This window comes from Peromyscus californicus, unplaced genomic scaffold, assembly GCF_007827085.1.
Source record: "Peromyscus californicus insignis strain IS unplaced genomic scaffold, ASM782708v3 Scaffold_4__1_contigs__length_199733344, whole genome shotgun sequence".
Classification (NCBI taxonomy): Eukaryota; Metazoa; Chordata; class Mammalia; order Rodentia; family Cricetidae; genus Peromyscus; species Peromyscus californicus.
In genome coordinates this window covers 29,503,212-29,521,670 of record NW_026294562.1, presented here as the reverse complement: position 1 = coordinate 29,521,670, position 18,459 = coordinate 29,503,212, and the positions used below count along the sequence as shown (strand labels likewise).

At 42.3% G+C, this 18,459-nt stretch overlaps 1 protein-coding gene across 3 annotated transcripts in view; it reads left to right on the top strand.

Moving 5' to 3' along the window:
* Positions 1–18,459, top strand: part of Papss2 (3'-phosphoadenosine 5'-phosphosulfate synthase 2) — a 77,462-nt gene extending 59,003 nt beyond the window's left edge. For all 3 annotated transcript variants that reach the window (XM_052762689.1, XM_052762688.1, XM_052762691.1), the window contains 5 exons: positions 2,316–2,521; positions 12,272–12,407; positions 13,940–14,208; positions 15,705–15,934; positions 16,711–18,459. In XM_052762689.1, the coding sequence (XP_052618649.1) occupies positions 2,316–2,521; positions 12,272–12,407; positions 13,940–14,208; positions 15,705–15,934; positions 16,711–16,852 (983 nt within the window). In that variant the 3' untranslated portion in view covers positions 16,853–18,459. The remainder of the gene's footprint in view (positions 1–2,315; positions 2,522–12,271; positions 12,408–13,939; positions 14,209–15,704; positions 15,935–16,710) is intronic.

The following is an 18,459-nucleotide window of genomic DNA, read 5'->3' as shown; positions in this document are numbered from 1 at the left end:
CTGTGGTCCCAGTATTTGGGGAGATCGATCAGTAGTGCAAAGTCATCCTTGTCAGTTAGTTCCAGGGCAGCCTGGCCTACAAGAGACTCTATCTCAGAAACAAAATAACAACAACAAAATAAACCTCACAGTGTTTAAAGCCTCTTATTCACTCACACACATATAGAAACTGTTGGAGGTGTACCTCAGAGGTACCTGCTTGCCTAGCATGTAAGAGGCCTTGTGTTAAATCCCTAATTTCACCGAAACACACACACACACACACACACACACACACACACACACACACACACACACACACCCTTATCAGGAAACTTGTGAGATACCTGTGGGAGTTTTTATCTCCAGAGTGACATACTTCTATGAATTTGCATTTTTATAAGCTTGCTTTAAATTATTTGTCTGTGTATGAGTATAGGCACACAAGTACAGGTACCCACAGAGGCCAGAGGCATCTGGTCACCCTGGAGCTATAAGTGGTTGTGAACTGCCTAACAAGGGTCTTCTGCAAGAGCAGGTGTTCTCAATCACTGAGGCATCCCTGCAGCACCCTACATTTTTTAAAATGTCTACTTATCTGTGTTCTCCAGAGAAACAGAACCAATAGTGTGTGTGTGTGTGTGTGTGTGTGTGTGTGTGTGTGTGTGTGTGTGTGTGTTGTTTTTAATTGGCTCATGTGATTGTGGAGCCAAGCAAGTTGGAAATCCAAAGGTCAGCCTGCAGGCTGGAGACTCAGAGGGAGGGATGCAGTTTCAGCTCAATCATTCTGCTATCTGAATTGCCTCTTCTGGGGAGATGGGTCTCCTTTCCACAGGCCTTTCATTGACCACATGAGACCCACTCACCTTATGGAGGATGATACACTTTATCCAGGACTCACTAATTTAAATGTCAACCTTATCTAATAGTAAAATTCACAGAAACACTGAGAATATTTGCTCAAATGTCTGGGTACTGTGGTCCAGCCACATAGAGACATAAAGTGAACCGCCAGGTCCTGTGTCTGGTGTTCACAAGTTTCCTTTCTTTTCTTTTGGTCAAGCTGCTGACCTGTTACGAGGATGCAGCTTCTTTGAACAGCCAATCTGATATCCTCTGTGTCACATACAGAGGAATTAGAACGGCCAACTTCCTTTAAATTTCTTTTAGCATCTCAGCAGAGGTGAGATGGTTTTACTCTCCAGAGAAAGAGCACAAGTTTAGTAAGTGACTTTGTGCCATTTTTCACTCGCATGTTCTTTTTAAAGATTTATTTATTTTTATTACACATGTATGGGTGTTTTGACTAAATGTATGTCTGGACACCACATGCATGCAATGCCTATGGATGCCACAAGAGGACATCTGATCCTCTGGAACTGGAGTTACAGCTGTTGGCAGGTGTTGTTGGGTGCTGGGAACCAAATCCATTTCCTCTGCAAGAACAGCAAGAGCTCTTACCCATGGTGCATCTCTCCAGGCCCTATGTCCATGTGTTTCGAGTGATGGTTTTAATTGTAGCTGAGCCAGCAAGTCTGTGATCCCAGGTAAGTGAGATTAACAGTCTCTTAAAACATTTGAAGACAGAGTTGCATCTGGACCAGAGTGACTATCAAGGGCTTGCTTGTCTGGGGTGTGAATGCAGTGACTTTTTGTTGTTGTTATTGTTGCTGTTAACCTTTCAGTTCCACTGTGTTGGTAATGCCCAACGTTGACACAGGTTCATTTACAAGAAAAAGAAGAGTTTTCAGTTTGGCCAATCTTTATTTGGTTTTTTAAAGACTAAAACATTAGGCTGGAGAGATGGCTCAGTGGCATAAGACTATTTGCTGCTCTTCCAGAGGACTCAAGTTCAGTTCCAAGCATCCATGTTAGGGGGCTCACAACTGCTTAAAACTCTAGCTCCAGAGGATCTGTAAGCCCTCTTCTAGTCTCTGGTTGTACCCAAATGATCACATATAAATAAATAAATAAATAAATAAATAAATAAATAAATAAATAAATAAATAATAAGCAAACAAACTTTAAAACAACAAAGACTCTACTCTTCATAGTGCACTAGGGTCAGGACCAAGGTTTTAAAAGGGCAAGGCCAGATGAGATATCTCCATCCTGGCCCCAAAGCTAGATCACTTACTGAGGCAACCTACCTCAGGAATCGGGCAAGAAGTTCCCCTCACAGTCTTAGAGAAACCAGAGGAGCAGCATGTCTGTGCTGGATTTGGGTCCTGATGCCCCAGCAGAGGCTGTGGAAGGAGGACTGTGCACATTTTAGCATCCCTGAAGGATGCTCACCCTGGATCTGACACTCATGCCTCATGTGGGTCTTTCCATAGATGGAGTCATCAACATGAGTGTTCCCATCGTGCTGCCTGTTTCTGCGGATGACAAGGCACGGCTCGAAGGGCACAGCAAGTTCGCCCTGATGTATGAAGGTCAGAGGGTGGCTGTACTACAAGATCCTGAATTCTATGAGCATAGGAAAGAAGAGCGTTGTTCCCGTGTGTGGGGAACAGCCACTGCAAAGCACCCCCATATCAAAGTAAGTACAAAGTCTTTGGGAGGACTTTTGAAAAGGGGTGTGTGTGTGTGTGTGTGTGTGTGTGTGTAGGTTTGTGGTGGTACACTTGTGTGTATGTGTACAACTGTATATGTCAGAAATCAGAGGACAACCTTGGGTGTCATTTCTCAGGGTGCAAGTCTTCAACGTTCTGTTTGAGATGGTTCTCTTGCTGACCTGGAACTTTGCCAGGCAGGCTAGACTAGCTTGCTAGCAAGCTTTCCACAGTCTTCCTGTCACTGTCTTTCATCTCGTCATCACTGAGACTATAGGTACATGCCACTGCACCTGGCTTTTTATCTGGCTTCTGGGAGCCAGAATTCAGGTCCTCCCATTTATGAGGCAAGCATTTTACTAGCTGAACCATCTCACCAAATGGACATTCTTATTTTTATTTTTGGAATGTGTACATACGTGGTATATATGTTCATGTATGTGCATGAGAGTGTACATGCATGTGGAGGCTAGAGATTGACGTAGGGTAGTATCTCTCACTGAACCTGGAGCTCACCAGTTTGGTTAAGCTAGCTGGCCAGCAAACTCCAGGATCTGCTTGACTCTGTCTCCCAGGGCTAGGATTACAAGGATGTGCTGTTACATCCAACTTTTTACGTGGGTGCTGGGGATCCAAACTCAAGTCCTTCCTCATGTTTATTCGGCAAGACCTTTATTGCCTGAGCCATCTCCCCAAATTCATGGTTGAGTAAAGAAATATTTTTCTGAAGCTTAGTATGATGGGTCAAGCCTATTAATCCCAACACTAGGGAGGGAGAGGCAAGACCAGAGGTTAGCCTCAGTTAAATAGCTAGTTTAAGGCTAGGCTTGGTTACAGAAGACTCTGTCCAAAAACAAGGTTTTTTTGTTTTTGTTTTTGTTTTTTGAAAGCTGGTCTTGAGCTTCTAAGTTATTGTATCCTGTGACTGAAGCATCCTTAGCTAAATAGGACAAGGCAAATAATAGTCTTGGACCATGAGTAAAGGATCAAATTCATAGCTGAAACTATGCACAAAACCATAACTAGAGCTTGCATCCCTGTTCATGTTGAAAGTGCATAAGGAGCATATGTAATGGACCCAACCAACTCCTGAAAACAACTCAGAGTTCATGTTCTGTGGCCAGTGAGGGGTCAATGGCATCTTTCCATAAACAAAAATCAGTACACATAGTGCCTAAGTTCCGAGAAGAAAGATACTACATTCTCATCAGCAGCTGTTCATCTGACTAGGGTCATTTAGTTCTCTCCTCCCTACAGGCAAATCAGATTCCTCAGCCACTTCTAACTGCAGTTGGTTATGAAGTAGGAGTGAGGAGGTATTAAGGAGAGTCACTGGATATAGTCCATTTCCTACAAAATTCTGTGAATCTGAATGCAAATCCATTCTTTATCCAAGACACAGGCATACGGGAGGAAGTGAAGAGAGACATTACTAATCTAACTTGACTTCTTCAATTTCCCAGCTTGGTTAACTTTCAAGCTCACAGGAAATATCATGAGCAACCAAGTCCAAGAGGCTCTCAAGGACCTTGTGACAGACCAAGTAGACTGTCCTTCATTTCTCTTTTGACAAAAAGATGAGGCCAAAATATGTTGAACAGCTTTTCCAGACCTATGACCTTGCAGGAAAAAAATTTCCATTGTGAAATACTACAAGATAGGAAAGCCATTCTCAAGGCCCAGTTAGTAGCCTTTGGAGCTTTCTTCATCTGAATGGAAGAGCTCAGGGAGCAAGGGAAGCAACTCTTTCACTTATTGGACACAACCATCAGCCTCCGAGATAAACGTCTCTTGCCTTTATGCATAGGTAGGTCAAAGTCATCTGGGCAGTTTTCCCTTTTCCCTTTCCCTCCCCACCCCAACCCGAGTCTGGCAGAAGGTCTTTGAGATAGCTGCTCCAGGAATACTACATTCTGGCCTTCAATTATATCTCTGACCATTTCTTTTATGATTATAATCACAGAGGTTTGTGACCTTATCTTTCTTCAGTGACCCAAAGAATAACGGCCTATCATTATCTCTGCTCAAAGATTTCTCCTCTTTGGGTCTAGCATCTTAACATCCACATGACTTACACTAAAGACATAAAACTAACCTCTGATAATGCCTAGGGAAACCTGAGTGACTATTTCTTTTCATCTCATCTTGCAATATATCAGCAGTTACAGTCGGTTTCTTAGAAGCCAGGGAGAGTGGCAGTGTGACCTGTACCTTTGACAATATTGTTAGTGACTCTGCACAATGGCCATTAGAGGAACTAATGGTAAGAAATGGGTCCTAGATAACCATGGAGAAAGCATTCACCCCATATATATTACACTTGAGTTTCCTAAAGGTATATTTGGCAAAAACACAACCTGTGAATTCTACTGGTTGAAGAACTCTTTATTTTTAACACCCTGAAACTCACACTAACACTTTAACACAATTTTTTTTTTTTTTTTTACAAAACAGTCTTCTAACAGTTTTATTCACAAAAGTAACTATAGCCCTTGCATTTTCAAATGAGAATGTTTGCAGAGAATGATCAGTCACCAGGGAAATGTGTAGCTAAATGTTTTCCTGCCTGGCCCACAGTCAGGACAAACTCTCTCACCCGCCAGTCCCACAGTCACTCAGACCCGACCAAGTAAACACAGAGACTTATATTGGTTACAAACTGTATGGCCGTGGCAGGCTTCTTGCTAACTGTTCTTACAGCTTAAATTAATCCATTTCTATTAATCTATACCTTGCCACGTGGCTTGTGGCTTACCGGTACTTTACATCTTCCTTGTCCTGATGGCGGCTGGCAGTGTCTCCCTCACCCAGCTTCCTGTTCTCTCAATTCTCCTCTCTGTTAGTCCTGCCTATACTTCCTGCCTGGCCACTGGCCAAATCAGTGATTTATTTATTGACCAATCAGCAACACATTTGACATACAGACCATCCCACAGCAGAAATGACCTGCTTCTGTTCCACAACTCCTTACCTATGAGTACTCCTGAACTGTCTTAAGAGTTCTATTGCTGTGAAGAGACACCATGACCACAGCAACTCTTATAAAGGAAAGAATTTAATTGGGGTTTGCCTATAGTTTCAAAAGTTTAGTCCATTGTCATTATGGTGGGGAGCATGGCAATATGCAGGCAGATGTGGTGCTGGAAAAGTTGAGAGTTCTACATTTGGATCCTTGAGAGTTCTATATTTGGATCTGCAAACAGCAGGAAGAGAGAGACAGTGGGCCTGGCTTGAACTCTTGAAACTGTAAAGCCCACCCCTAGTGGCACACTTCCTCCAACAAGGCCACACCTCCTACTCCCTGTTAAGTAGCACCACTCCCTAATGATCAAACATTCAAATATATGAACTTAGAGGGGCCATTCCTATTCAAACAACCACATGACCCTTCTACTCAACAAGTTTCTTTGAGTCACAAAGTATGGAACAATATGGCATAATCTCAGAGTCATTTGAGGAACAACTAAAATGTGTGGAAATAATGCTTGGAGGAAACCCACCATCTTTTATCCATGGCACTCTTTTACCAACCAGTAATTTCCCACAATTTCCTTGTAAAGTAAGTAAAAATTATTACTCTAATTTTAAAGTATGTCTTCCCAATGAAAGGCAGGAAGAGAGATTTTTGTAGCCCTTGTATCCACATAAAGGCCAGATGGACAGCAAGATCAATGGATCACAAGAGAAACCGTAAAATTTATACAGATTATGCCAATCATGATGGTTCACACCTGCAATCCCAGGACCAGGGAGGCTGCAGCACAAGGATCCCAAGTTTAAGGCCACCATGGGTTACACAAGACCCTGCCTCAAATAACCCAGAGCAGGTCTCACGGATTCTGGCTGGATTGGCATTGGGCCAGGCTGGTCCTTGGGAGTTTGAAGCTGCCTGTGATTTGTTCATGCTCTGATGGTTAAGAAGCACTCAGTTACACAGCTATTGAGAGCTTTATCTAGATATGTCCTGAAAGTGCTTCAAACTCAACATGTCAGCCTCCTCTCAAACTCATTCTTCCTCACGTCTCCTACCTGGCAGTTCCATATGCATGCACTAAACCCATAAACAAAACCTACATACCATTCTTGCTCTTTCTCCTTCCCTTTCCTATTCAGTTAACAAGTTCTGACAGCTCTTCCTTTCAAGCATTACTCAGATACGTTTATTCACTCCTGTTCCAGTTTGGGCCAGATTTCACATCCTCTCTGTTTCCTGCTTTACAAGCCTCTAATCCATTGTCTATTCTTCAGGAAAAGTGAACTGTTCAACCTTTATTTGGGATCCTCTTTGCAAAGGTTTACCTTTTAGCCTGTACCACTAGCACCCATACATTTCTCCTCCAGATACTTCAGAGCTGGTCTTACATCATGCTCATTTCTTCTGCTCCCCCATGTTCACCTTATTTCCTCCTTTCTAAAGTCAGTCCTATCTTCCCTGACTCATAGGTATGACTCAACAGCCTTCTGTGACCTCCCAAAACAATGTGGACTGTCCACACCTGTAACAGGCATTAACTGAGGGCGATGCTAAAATATCAGCCTGGGGGCCACTGATGAGCCAGTGGACGTGGTAGGAAAGAAAGCTTGGTTTGCTTAAGTTCCAGATTTGGCACAATAGCCATGTGCGCCTGGACTCTGCCACTTCCTTACGTAAAACGGCCTTCTTAACTGAAAACTATGATGTTACACTTGCATGATCTTCAAGTCCCTTTAAGCCTTTGTCAAATGGCTTGGAAGGGAGTGGGTAATTCTGAACCTTCCTTCCTGAGAGCTGGCACAGTTCTAGGGATAGTCAGAGCACCTTAGACCAGAGTACCTTTGGAGAGTCATTCCCCTTACTCCAGAATACCAAAAGGATAGTTTCAGCATCACTCTTCACAGACTTGGTTCTGCTCTGGGCGGCAAAGAACGTCAAAAGTTCAAAGTGTTATGAAACTCCTGGAGACTGGGTCAACTCTTTCAAAATTCTAAGTGGTGAGGACAAAGTCATGTATAGTACTAATATCTGAAAATACAAGTATGCAATGGTTTGCCTGAGGACAGAGTTTAGAAAGGATGCCATGAAAACAGAGCCAAATCCATTGCACGGTTACCACCACAGTTTCTCAAACTCGCCACCAGATGTCTTTGTTGTTGTTGTTGTGAAGGCTGTTCTGTGCCACACAGGATGGCCAGTTGCATCCTTTGGTTGCGCTGGATTCTAGATGTAGCACACCCTTTCTTTCTACCCCACTTGTGACAAGCAAATTAACTGGAGAGATCAGACGTGACAAAATCACACTAACCTAAGCTTCCATTCTCTGAACCCCTCTGGGATGCAGTCATTGTAAACCTCAGTATCTGGCTGTCATAGGAAAGATAGCCAGGGCCACCCATTGTGCCAGCTTCTTCTCTCTACTAGGTGTTTTGAGACAGTCTTCTCAGCCACTCTTGCTTCCTCTACTGTATCAACATTGTAGGGATCCATTTTGTCCTTGGACGGATGAAATCATACGTAATCTGTTTGTGACTTACTGCACTTTCCCTGTCCTCGGGGTTTCTGTGTTGTGATTGTCTTTTTGTGACTGTCCTACTTTCTGAGGATTATCTATGTGGAAGCCCTGGCCAAGACTTCTTTCGCATTAAAGGCTGACTGCTGTTCCATGCTGTATTTATCTTTTATATATCCATTTATCCACTGGTGGACATTTGGATTGCTATGAACAATTGGAGATTCGGGTGTACAAATCTCTCTTCAAGGAGTAGGACTGCTGGAGCAAAAGGTTGTTGTAAGTTGTGTTTCATTTTTAAATGAAACTTCATCCTGTTTTCCATAGTAGCTTCATCATTTTAGAACCTAGTGCATAAAGGTTCTTTCCAATTCCTCTCCATCCTCATCAATACATATTCCTGAGTCTGTTTAATAACGGCCATCCTAATGGCTATGTCACCTTTTCTCATTCAGATTTCATTTGTCTTACTTGGTAGTAGGCTATTCGCATGCTTTGCCCACTTACAGATCATATTTAAACATATGTCTACTCAAGTTTTGTGTTCAGTCTTTTTTTTTAATGATATTTTTGCATGTTCTTGAGGGGAAGTGCATGTGTGTGACCCTTAGAGAACAACTTGTTGGGAGATGATTCTCTCCTTTCACAAGGTAGGTCCCAGGGATCGAACTCATCATAGTTGAATTGGTACCTTCACACACAGAGCTGTCTCACTAGCTCTGCCATTTTAATTGTGAGTTATTTTAATTATCATTGTTTTGGAAGAGTTTTCTGTTCTTTTTATGAGACATGATCATACTGTGTAGCCCAGGCTGCGCTCAAACTCATAATCCCTTGCCTCAGCCCCGAGGGCTAGTGTTAAAGGAATGTACCACACTACACTCAAGTTGTAGGACTAGTCCCTTATGATGTCCTATGATTTGGAATAGTCATTCTCTGTACAGATTCCCTTCTCACCCTGTTGACTGTCTTTTAGTTCAGATAAAGTTTTCAGTTCAGGGCAGTGCCAGCTTCTATTTTTGCTTTTGTAGTCTGTGCTTTTGGTGCTACAGCCAAGCGATCACTGCCAACCCCAATGTTATGAAGCCTTGTTCCCTTTATTTTCTTAAGCATTTTATAATTTGGGGTTTTCTTCTATGTATGCCGTTAATCCATTTTAACTTTTGCACATAGCATACAGGTCCATTTCATCCTTTTGCATGTAGGTATATAATTTCCTTCACATATTTGTCAACAGGCTGTCCTTTTCCCCAGAGAGTGGTCTTGGCATCCTTGTCAGAGGCCTTTCGAGAAAACTGGGTTTTAGCTAACTGTCTGTTTTGTGCTATATACCTGGATTTTGCTACACTTTGATGTTCAATGGATTTTCTTTTATTTTTAAAGTGCATATAAATGAAGGAGGCTGCATCTGTGGGTGATTTCCATGGAAACTGTGCTAAATAATAATTACATGGTAGAAAAAAAAAACTTTTCCTCCAAGGCATCTACTTGGAGTTCTATTGAGAACAGCATAAAACATATTAGACAATATTAGGAATGTGCCAGCAGAGGTTCTCAAAGCACGGTTCTTTGAACCCTAGCAGTACTCATGACCTAGCTGGAGAACTCCCAAGTGTAGAACCATGTAACAGTGTTAGCCTGTTTTCCTGGGTTGTTATTGGCATGGCTGGTACAAAGCAATAGTGGGCAAACTGCTGGTGCCTCGCTCAGTTACAACTGTACGAAGAAACTGCCAGCTTCCCTGAAGGATGCTCTTTATGATGCTGTCAAAATGACCTTTGAGTCTATGTGGGTTTTTTTTCATAACTTACTCCAAACAGGGAAGTATACAAGCCACTTCTGCTATACACACCAATCCTTGACGGCTGGTGTGAGAAAAAGATCTTGTCAAGTTGTTCGAGTTTGGGGAAAAACAGCTATTGAAATACCATCGAAACCCTGGTGTCAAGAATGTGGGTTTACAAATGCATGCCGTCAGACTTGGATATTTAGCAAGTTTTTTTTTTTTTTTCAAATGAACAAAATCCTGTCACTTCAAGAAAAACAAGGAAGAATACTTATTAGTTGCCAATGATTAACCTTGAGGTTTCAAACAAAAATATTTTGTCACTGTGAGTGTGGCAGCAAGTTCATACTTGGAAGGTTTTCTTCTGAGACTATCAGTGATGCTCACAAATGCATGTGTGTGTGTGTTTAAAATCCTAAAATACAATGTCAGCTTTTGAAGACTGACAAACTCATAAAAATCAGCAGTTTTGGCTGGGCAGTGGTGGCGCACGCCTTTAATCTCAGCACTCGGGAGGCAGAGTCAGACGGATCTCTGTGAGTTCGAGGCCAGCCTGGTCTCCAAAGCAAGTTCCAGGAAAGGCGCAAAGCTACACAGAAAAACCCTGTCTCAAAAAACCAAAAAAAAAAAAAAAAAAAAAAAAAAAAAAACCAACCAAAAACAGCAGTTTCTAGTTGACCAGAATGTTATGGTAAAAATAATAATTGTAATAAAATAATAATACAGTAATTCTTGGATAAAAGAACCATTCAAAAAACAATGGAGTTTTAGTAAAACTGAGTATGAAAAACACATAAAGTTTCAGATTCTACACTGCAATTTACCTTCAAGAAAATAGCACCAGGAGGCTGGAGAGATGGTCCAGTAGGTGAAGTAATTGCTATTTGAGCAAGAAGACCTGAATTTGATCCATCCTTAGCACCCATATACTTAAGCCAGACATGGCAAACCTGCCTGTAATCCCAGCATGAGGGAAGTGGAGGCAGGAACATCTCTGGGCCTTGCTGGCCAGCAATTCTAGCTGAATTGGCATGCTCCATGTTAAATGAAAAGACTGTCTCAAAAATACGGTAGAGATGGCAAGATGACTCAGTGGGCAAAGACACTTGCCTCCAAGGCTAACAACTTGAATTCAATCCCTGGAACCCACATGGTAGGAGGGAACAGGTGCTTGCAAGTTTTACACACACACACACACACGCACACGCACACGCACGCACACGTGTGGACGCACACACACCGCACACATGCACACACACAATTTGTAAAACTTTTACAAATAGCTATAGAGCTTGTGGAAGACAGCTGATGTTGACCTCTGGACTTTACGTGCATGCACACACCATACACATATGGTACAGGAAGGTGTATGCACACACAAAGGGAAACTAGTGCTTAAAAGCCGAACATGGTAGTAAATGCCTATAATATGATCATTCAGGAGGCACAAGCAGGAGGATCCCAAGTTGGGGAAAGCCTGGGTTGCACAGTAAGACCCTGTCCAAAAAGAGGGGGAGGGAGTCAGTACATGTTTTAGTATCAAAGAATATCCACAATCACATAAAAATGCTATTCAAATCCCCTTCCTTCTTCCAGCTACGTACCTGCAGTTAGGTGTTCCTATATAGCTCCGCCAAGACTCACTGGTTCGGATTAAATGCAGCAGCTCTGAAGAGCTGTCTTCTGTTAGGTCATACTTAGCAGAGTAGCAAATGGGTAAAAGTAAAGCTGGCCTTCTTGTTTGGGGGTAGGGAGTGGAGAAGGGTTTATTCTTAACATGCAATAACTTCATTACTACTTTCATATGAAGTTCCTCAGTTGTAATTTCTAACCTGGAAACTGATAGATGTAATCCATATGAACAGAAGCTTTGGGGGAATGGTCCTTAACTTTTGTGTTGTGGGAATGAGCTGCTAGGACTCACTAGGGCCTTGCCCATCGGGCCTTGCCCATCATGCTCTTGCTCTATGACCTGTCCAGCAACTTTGGTGAAGACAAGTAAGTGCAGAGATTAAAAGTTTAATAAACACTGTTGGGAACATTGCAGAACAGTAACTCAAGATGGGCCAAAAAGAAAAACAGGCAGCCTGGGGAGGAGGCTCAGCCAGTACAGAGCTTGCTGCACAAGCATGAAGACCCGAGCTTAATGACCTCAGAACCCACGTGAAACATCCAAGTGGCCAGGGAGGCAAAGATAGGCAGGAACTCCACTGCCAGGGAGGCAAAGACAGGCAGCTTCTGGGCGCTCACTGGCCAGTCAGTCTAGCCAAATTTTCAAGCTACAGGTTCAGTGAGAAACCATGCCTCAAAAAATTCAGTCACGAGCTATTGAAGAAGTCCCCCAACTGTGACCTCTAGCCTCCACACATACAGGCACTTTGTACACATGGACATGTATACACACAGTTCAAATAAAATAAAAGTATCAGTATAGTTACTATTAACCTCAATAATTTTCCTTCTAGATGGTGATGGAAGGTGGGGACTGGCTCGTTGGTGGAGACCTGCAGGTGCTGGAGAGAATAAGGTGGAATGATGGGCTGGACCAATACCGCCTGACACCTCTGGAGCTCAAACAGAAGTGGAAAGACATGAATGCTGGTATGTAATCTAGTTCCAGTGTATCTGTCAATACTTCTAAGCACTGTAGACAAGAATTTAAGTGTGTCAGGAGTGTTGTTTTTTTTAATATAATATTTTATATATATATATATGGCCTGGCATTGAATTCATTATGTAGTCAGTAATAACCCTGAACTCTTGATCCTACCTGTGCCCCAAGTGCTGGGATTTTAGGCATGTGCCACCATGCCTGGCTAAATCAGCATTTAAAAAAATAAAAGATGTATTTTATTTTTAATGGTGTGTGTGTGTGTGTGTGTGTGTGTGTGTGTGTGTGTGTGTGTGTATATATGCCATATATGTGTGGGTGTCTGAGGGGTCAGATTCCCCTAAAGATGGAGTTCTGGGCAGTTTGTGATCTGCCTGACATAGATGCTGGGAATCAAACTTGAGTCCTCTGAAAGAATAACACACACTCTTAAACTTGGAGTCATCTTTGCAGCCTAGCAAATTTTTTAAATTTTTTCTTATTTTTGGTTTTTCTTTGTTTGTTTTTAGTTTTTCAAGACAGGATTTCTCTGTGTAGCCTTGGCTGTCCTGGAACTTACTCTGTAGACCATGCTGGCCTTGAACTCACAGAGATCTGCCTACCTCTGCCTCCCAAGTGCTGGGACTAAAGGCGTGCACCACCACTACCCAGCTGCTTTTTTTTTTTTTTTAGTGTGATAACATCTATTGGTTTGTTCAGATCAGAGTTGTACTACATTCACATACAGAACACTATGCAGCAGCCTAAAATAGGCAGCTGCAGAATGATTCCTGAAGTGCATCCATTGAGTACAAAAGCAAATTGCAGAACTATATATATAGCGTAGGCATACTTTGGAAAACAAGAAAGTTGAAAAAACATAAACAAACCTAACCTACTTCTGTCTATAGAGGCACAAAGGACTCTGGGACCACCAGACTGTCAGTGACACTACCTGACTCTTGGAGGTGGCAGTGGATCAAGAAAGGAAACCTTTTTATTTTTCATTCTATACATTTTGACAGAGAAGTGATTTTCATTTTAGGCTTTTATAGAATTACTAAGTTTTCTGCAAAGGATATATATTAATTACATCTTAGAACTAGAAAAAAAATACTTCATGAATCCATCCTTAAGTGTAATTGTTTTCAAGATTTCTTGAAGGTGAAGATGCAGTTGGTTTTCATCTGTAGATTGTGGTCCTCATGTACTATGTGCTCTCTATGTAGGCTCTCATGAAGGTGAGCCTACAGCAGGTACAAGAGGATTGGTGTTTCAGGAAGGGTGTAGACAGCACCTGTTTTAATCCCTGAGTGATGTTTTCTCTTGTGTGGCTTCCGGCCTCTGCATCCCATCTTGTCCAAGCAATTGGCGGCTGCTGATAGTGTTGGATTAACATCCCTAACAGCTTAGGCACATTCTCAACTATCAAAAGCCAGCAGACTGACTGGGGGAACTGAACAATATACCACTTCATCTTTCCCCATCTATTCTTATGGACAAGCAACACAGCTCACTTTGAACCTTGGCTCTTCCTTCCTAGATGCCGTGTTTGCATTCCAGTTGCGCAATCCTGTCCACAATGGTCATGCTCTGCTGATGCAGGACACCCGCCGCAGGCTCCTGGAGAGGGGCTACAAGCACCCAGTCCTCCTGCTCCACCCTCTGGGGGGCTGGACCAAGGATGACGATGTGCCCCTGAACTGGAGAATGAAACAACATGCAGCTGTACTGGAGGAAGGAGTCCTGGACCCTAAATCAACTGTTGTTGCCATTTTTCCATCTCCTATGTTGTATGCTGGCCCCACAGAGGTGAGCAATTCCCTGAGCTGGGAAAGGGACTACGAACACAGCCTAAAACTTTTTTTATAAAATTAAATAAATGTTGGGGATCCACTCTTTTTTTTTTTTTTTTCCGAGACAGGGTTTCTCTGTGTAGCTTTGCGCCTTTCCTGGAACTCACTTGGTAGCCCAGGCTGGCCTCAAACTCACAGAGATCCGCCGGCCTCTGCCTCCCGAGTGCTGGGATTAAAGGCATGCGCCACCACCGCCCGGCTGGGGATTCACTCTTAATGAGCAGATTCTACAGTCTTCAAGATACTCTTTCCCCCATCCCAGCTTAACTTTGTCAATTCTGTATTTGTAAGGGTGCTAGAAGCATCAAGTCCCACATAAATACATTGCTTGAAGAACATGTTTGAGATAGGTAGATAGCACAGCTCACCTGGAGTCACAGGGCAAGAAGTATCTACTCATGTTAGCTTTCTGTTGCTGCAATAAAATACCACAGCTAAGGCAACTTGAGTTTATTGGGCTTATGGTTCCAGAGTCATGAGTCTAGCAGAGCAGGAAAGCATGATAGCAAGTGGCAGGCCTGGGAGGCTGGAGCAGGGAGCTGAGAGCTTGTATCCTTTACCACAAGTGTGAATTGAAACAGAGAACAAACTGGAAGTGAGTGGAGCTTTTTAAACTCAAAGTACATCCCTAATGACACACTAGGTTGTCCAGCAAGGCTGTGCCATCTAAACCTCCCCAAACAATGGCACCAACCTGGGACCAAGTGTTCAAATGCCTGAGACTAAAGGGAACCTTTCTCATTCAAACCACCACACCAAGCTAACGATTTATTATTTCTAAGTACTCTGTGATTCACCACGCCCCAGGAATTTCTTAGAAGGGAGAAGTATCTCTAAAAAGCAGCAGCAGCAGCAGCACAGTGAGCTCACCACAGATTCTTGGTCCCTCAGTACCGCCTGTGTAGTGGGCTTGGGAATTTCCAGGACTATGACTGAAAGAATCATAATTAGCCCTTTCAAATGCCCCAAACTGAGCTTAATGAATGAATTCTCCTCAGTTGTGTCAGAGTTCCACACTTTTCTACAGCTCTCCTCCCATCCTTTGTATTTTTGTCAGAACTTTAAAGATAGAAAGTGTTATGTTGAACTGGAATCAACACTTGTATATGAAAGGTAATTAGTTCATTACTGGCAGCCAGATGATGGCTTAGAATCTGTAATATCCCTTCAATTTTGGTTTGTCTGAAGACTAGAATGTGTAACTCACAGTCCTAACAGTAAGTATTCCTGGGCTGCTTGCTTTACTGAGAGATGAAAAGCTCATGACCTCAAAGCTCCTGTACCACCAATACAACCCGGCTTAAAAAGTGCTCAAGGCTTAGGACTTCATTGCTACTTCTAGTTGACCTGCCTTTCTGAATCACTTTGAAAGCAAAATTAAGGAACTGCCACAAAGAGGAACATGTGGACTTGGGGCCATGACCATTATGTTCCCTATGTGATATTTTCCAGGTCCAGTGGCACTGCAGATGCCGGATGATTGCAGGGGCCAATTTCTACATCGTGGGCAGGGATCCAGCAGGAATGCCCCACCCTGATACCAAGAAAGACCTATATGAACCTACCCACGGGGGCAAGGTCTTGAGTATGGCCCCTGGCCTCACCTCTGTGGAAATCATTCCATTTCGAGTGGCTGCCTACAATAAAACTAAAAAGGCCATGGACTTTTACGATCCAGCAAGGTAAGTTTCCAGAGAAAATTTTAATTGACATGACAATTAGCATGATGAGGCAAAACTTTGACCCTCTGGAAGTCTCCAGTCTACATGCTCCCAGTTAGAAAAACACTCCCTTGAGAGTTAAGACCTGCTCTTGTACATGCTGTGTCCCAACATCATAGGAGAGTCCTCTACACATAGTTCTTGGTCCATAAATATTTCTCTTCGGTCTATGGGTGTAGCTTACTAACACTTGCCTAGCCATGTGCACAGCACTGGGTTTGATCTCCAGTATACCCACAAAAAGTTCTTGAACTTGGCAATAGTGGCATATGCCTCTTATCACAGCACAAGGGAAGCAGGGCAGTGATCAAAGTTTTATGGTTATCTTTGGCTCTATCAAGGTTTAGGCCAGGCTAGGCTATATGAAACTCCAAAACAGTAACAAAACTGTTCCTTTCCACACATATGGCTTCTGAATACACTATGAGCACCTCACATTTTAAGTGAAAGGACATAAGGCACAGAAAGATTTCAGTGAGCAGTTATGCTAAGTTCATGCCCATACCAAATTCACATAAGATAATCTCTGGCATTAGAATATGAAAGAGCAGGTGTGCAAGAAATACTGAGTAGACACCTGCCTATATTCCTCTTTTGTTCTGTGAGATTCTGAAGACTGAGAGAACTGCCCATTTGAAAGCATGCAGCTATTTACAAGACAACCTGCAACCTAATCCCAGGGATCTTTAGGTCAGCTGTAACTTACCTCCACTGAGTTCTCTGTTGTACTGTGACAGGCATGACGAGTTTGACTTCATCTCAGGAACTCGTATGAGGAAGCTCGCCCGGGAAGGAGAAGACCCACCAGATGGCTTCATGGCCCCCAAAGCATGGAAAGTGTTGACAGATTATTACAGGTCTCTAGAGAAGATCAACTAAGTGTCCATGGTTCTAGTCTCTCTGAAATGCTCTTTGACTAACGATATTTTTCTATTTCTGTGATTAAATGTTTTGCATCCAATTGCTCCTCAATGATTAATTTTAAAGTTAGTATTTTGTAATGAGGTAAAAAGTTGTGCCTATAATTTAAAACCAACTTCATTATGTATATGAAAGTCACACTGGAGACTAAATCTTAGGTAAAAACAATATTGTTATACATTCCAGAATGAAGCAGTTGTATTCTACTTCATCCCAGCAGGTATGTGTCAGATTTCTTAAAAAATGTGACCATGTGTCTAGCTGACGTGCCTAAACAGAAGCATACTTTCAGCTTAATTTTACCAAGCTGGAATCCCAATGTCACTTACCGGAAGTAATAAACCATACGAACAGCCTCTTCTGTACAACTGACCCAAAAAAACAGCAAAAAAAACTGCCACCTTGAAGAAAATATGGCTCACATCAGGATTTTTACCTCATGACTACAGTCTCGCTGCCCAATGTATGAGTTGAAGATGCAACTGGAAGAAATACATGTGTGAGGGCATGAATCTTAAAGAAATACGCAACTTACTTCTGTTGTGAAAATGACATAGTCTAGCAGGAAGCCAAGTTCTAATGGCCTTTTATGAATAGTAACTTCAGTAAAATGGCACTTTTCAATAGTGTAGTGTGCTTTGATGACAATTTCTCCCAGGGACTAATTCTCCATCAGGGAATATTGTAGAAAACTACATTCCCCACACTTTGCTGTGGCCATAGTTACCTTGGAGAGGCTCCTATTTGATTGCAACTGTAACCAAAACTAACCCACATATTAATAAGAAGCTAAAACTGTTGGTTTCTACAGAGAAGATAAAATCCAAACCTCATTCGAGTGCACAGAGATGATCCATACATAAGCTTTGAGAGCTGCTGAGCACTGTAATACAATGGCCATTACCAAATACTGCTGACACTCAAGAGTGCCCAGTCCATCACACTCCTGAACTAGGTCCCTGTCTACATTAGACAACACAGGAGCTGGTTCTAATACCTTGAAGCTACTTAACAAAGCTCTCCTTGAGAATGTTAAAAAGTGACCTTCTTAGAGACGGAAAGGTTCAGGGTATCCCAAACTCTTAATATTACAAGTTTCCAGACCTGCATCTTTTGATGGTTTTATTTTCTAAGAGGTAATTCTTGTATTTTATGTGTGGTTCATTGTTGCTAAGGAGAATATACAAGAAAAAAAAAGCATTTTACATATAGGTTTCTCTGGAAAAGACCACAAACTGAAAAGATAAGCTGTGAATTTTTTTTCATACTGCCAGATTTTAAAAAAGGTTAATAAAAGCTCTTTTCAGAGTAAGTTACATACCATGACCACAGCAAAGTGAGTCGACTGCATAGTGCCTGTGCTCACTGCTATCAGAGCTACTCACTGCTGCCTTTAAAACTATGTATTCACTATAACATGACATTGTAGTGCCTTCCCAAATGAATAAAACTTGTGATTTTAAAGACACAGTAGCTGCCTTTCTGCTCTAGTACTGCAGTCAGTGTAACTGTTTCAGTGTCCAACTGATGCTTGTTCTTACTTCAATAAACCTCTCAAAGACCAA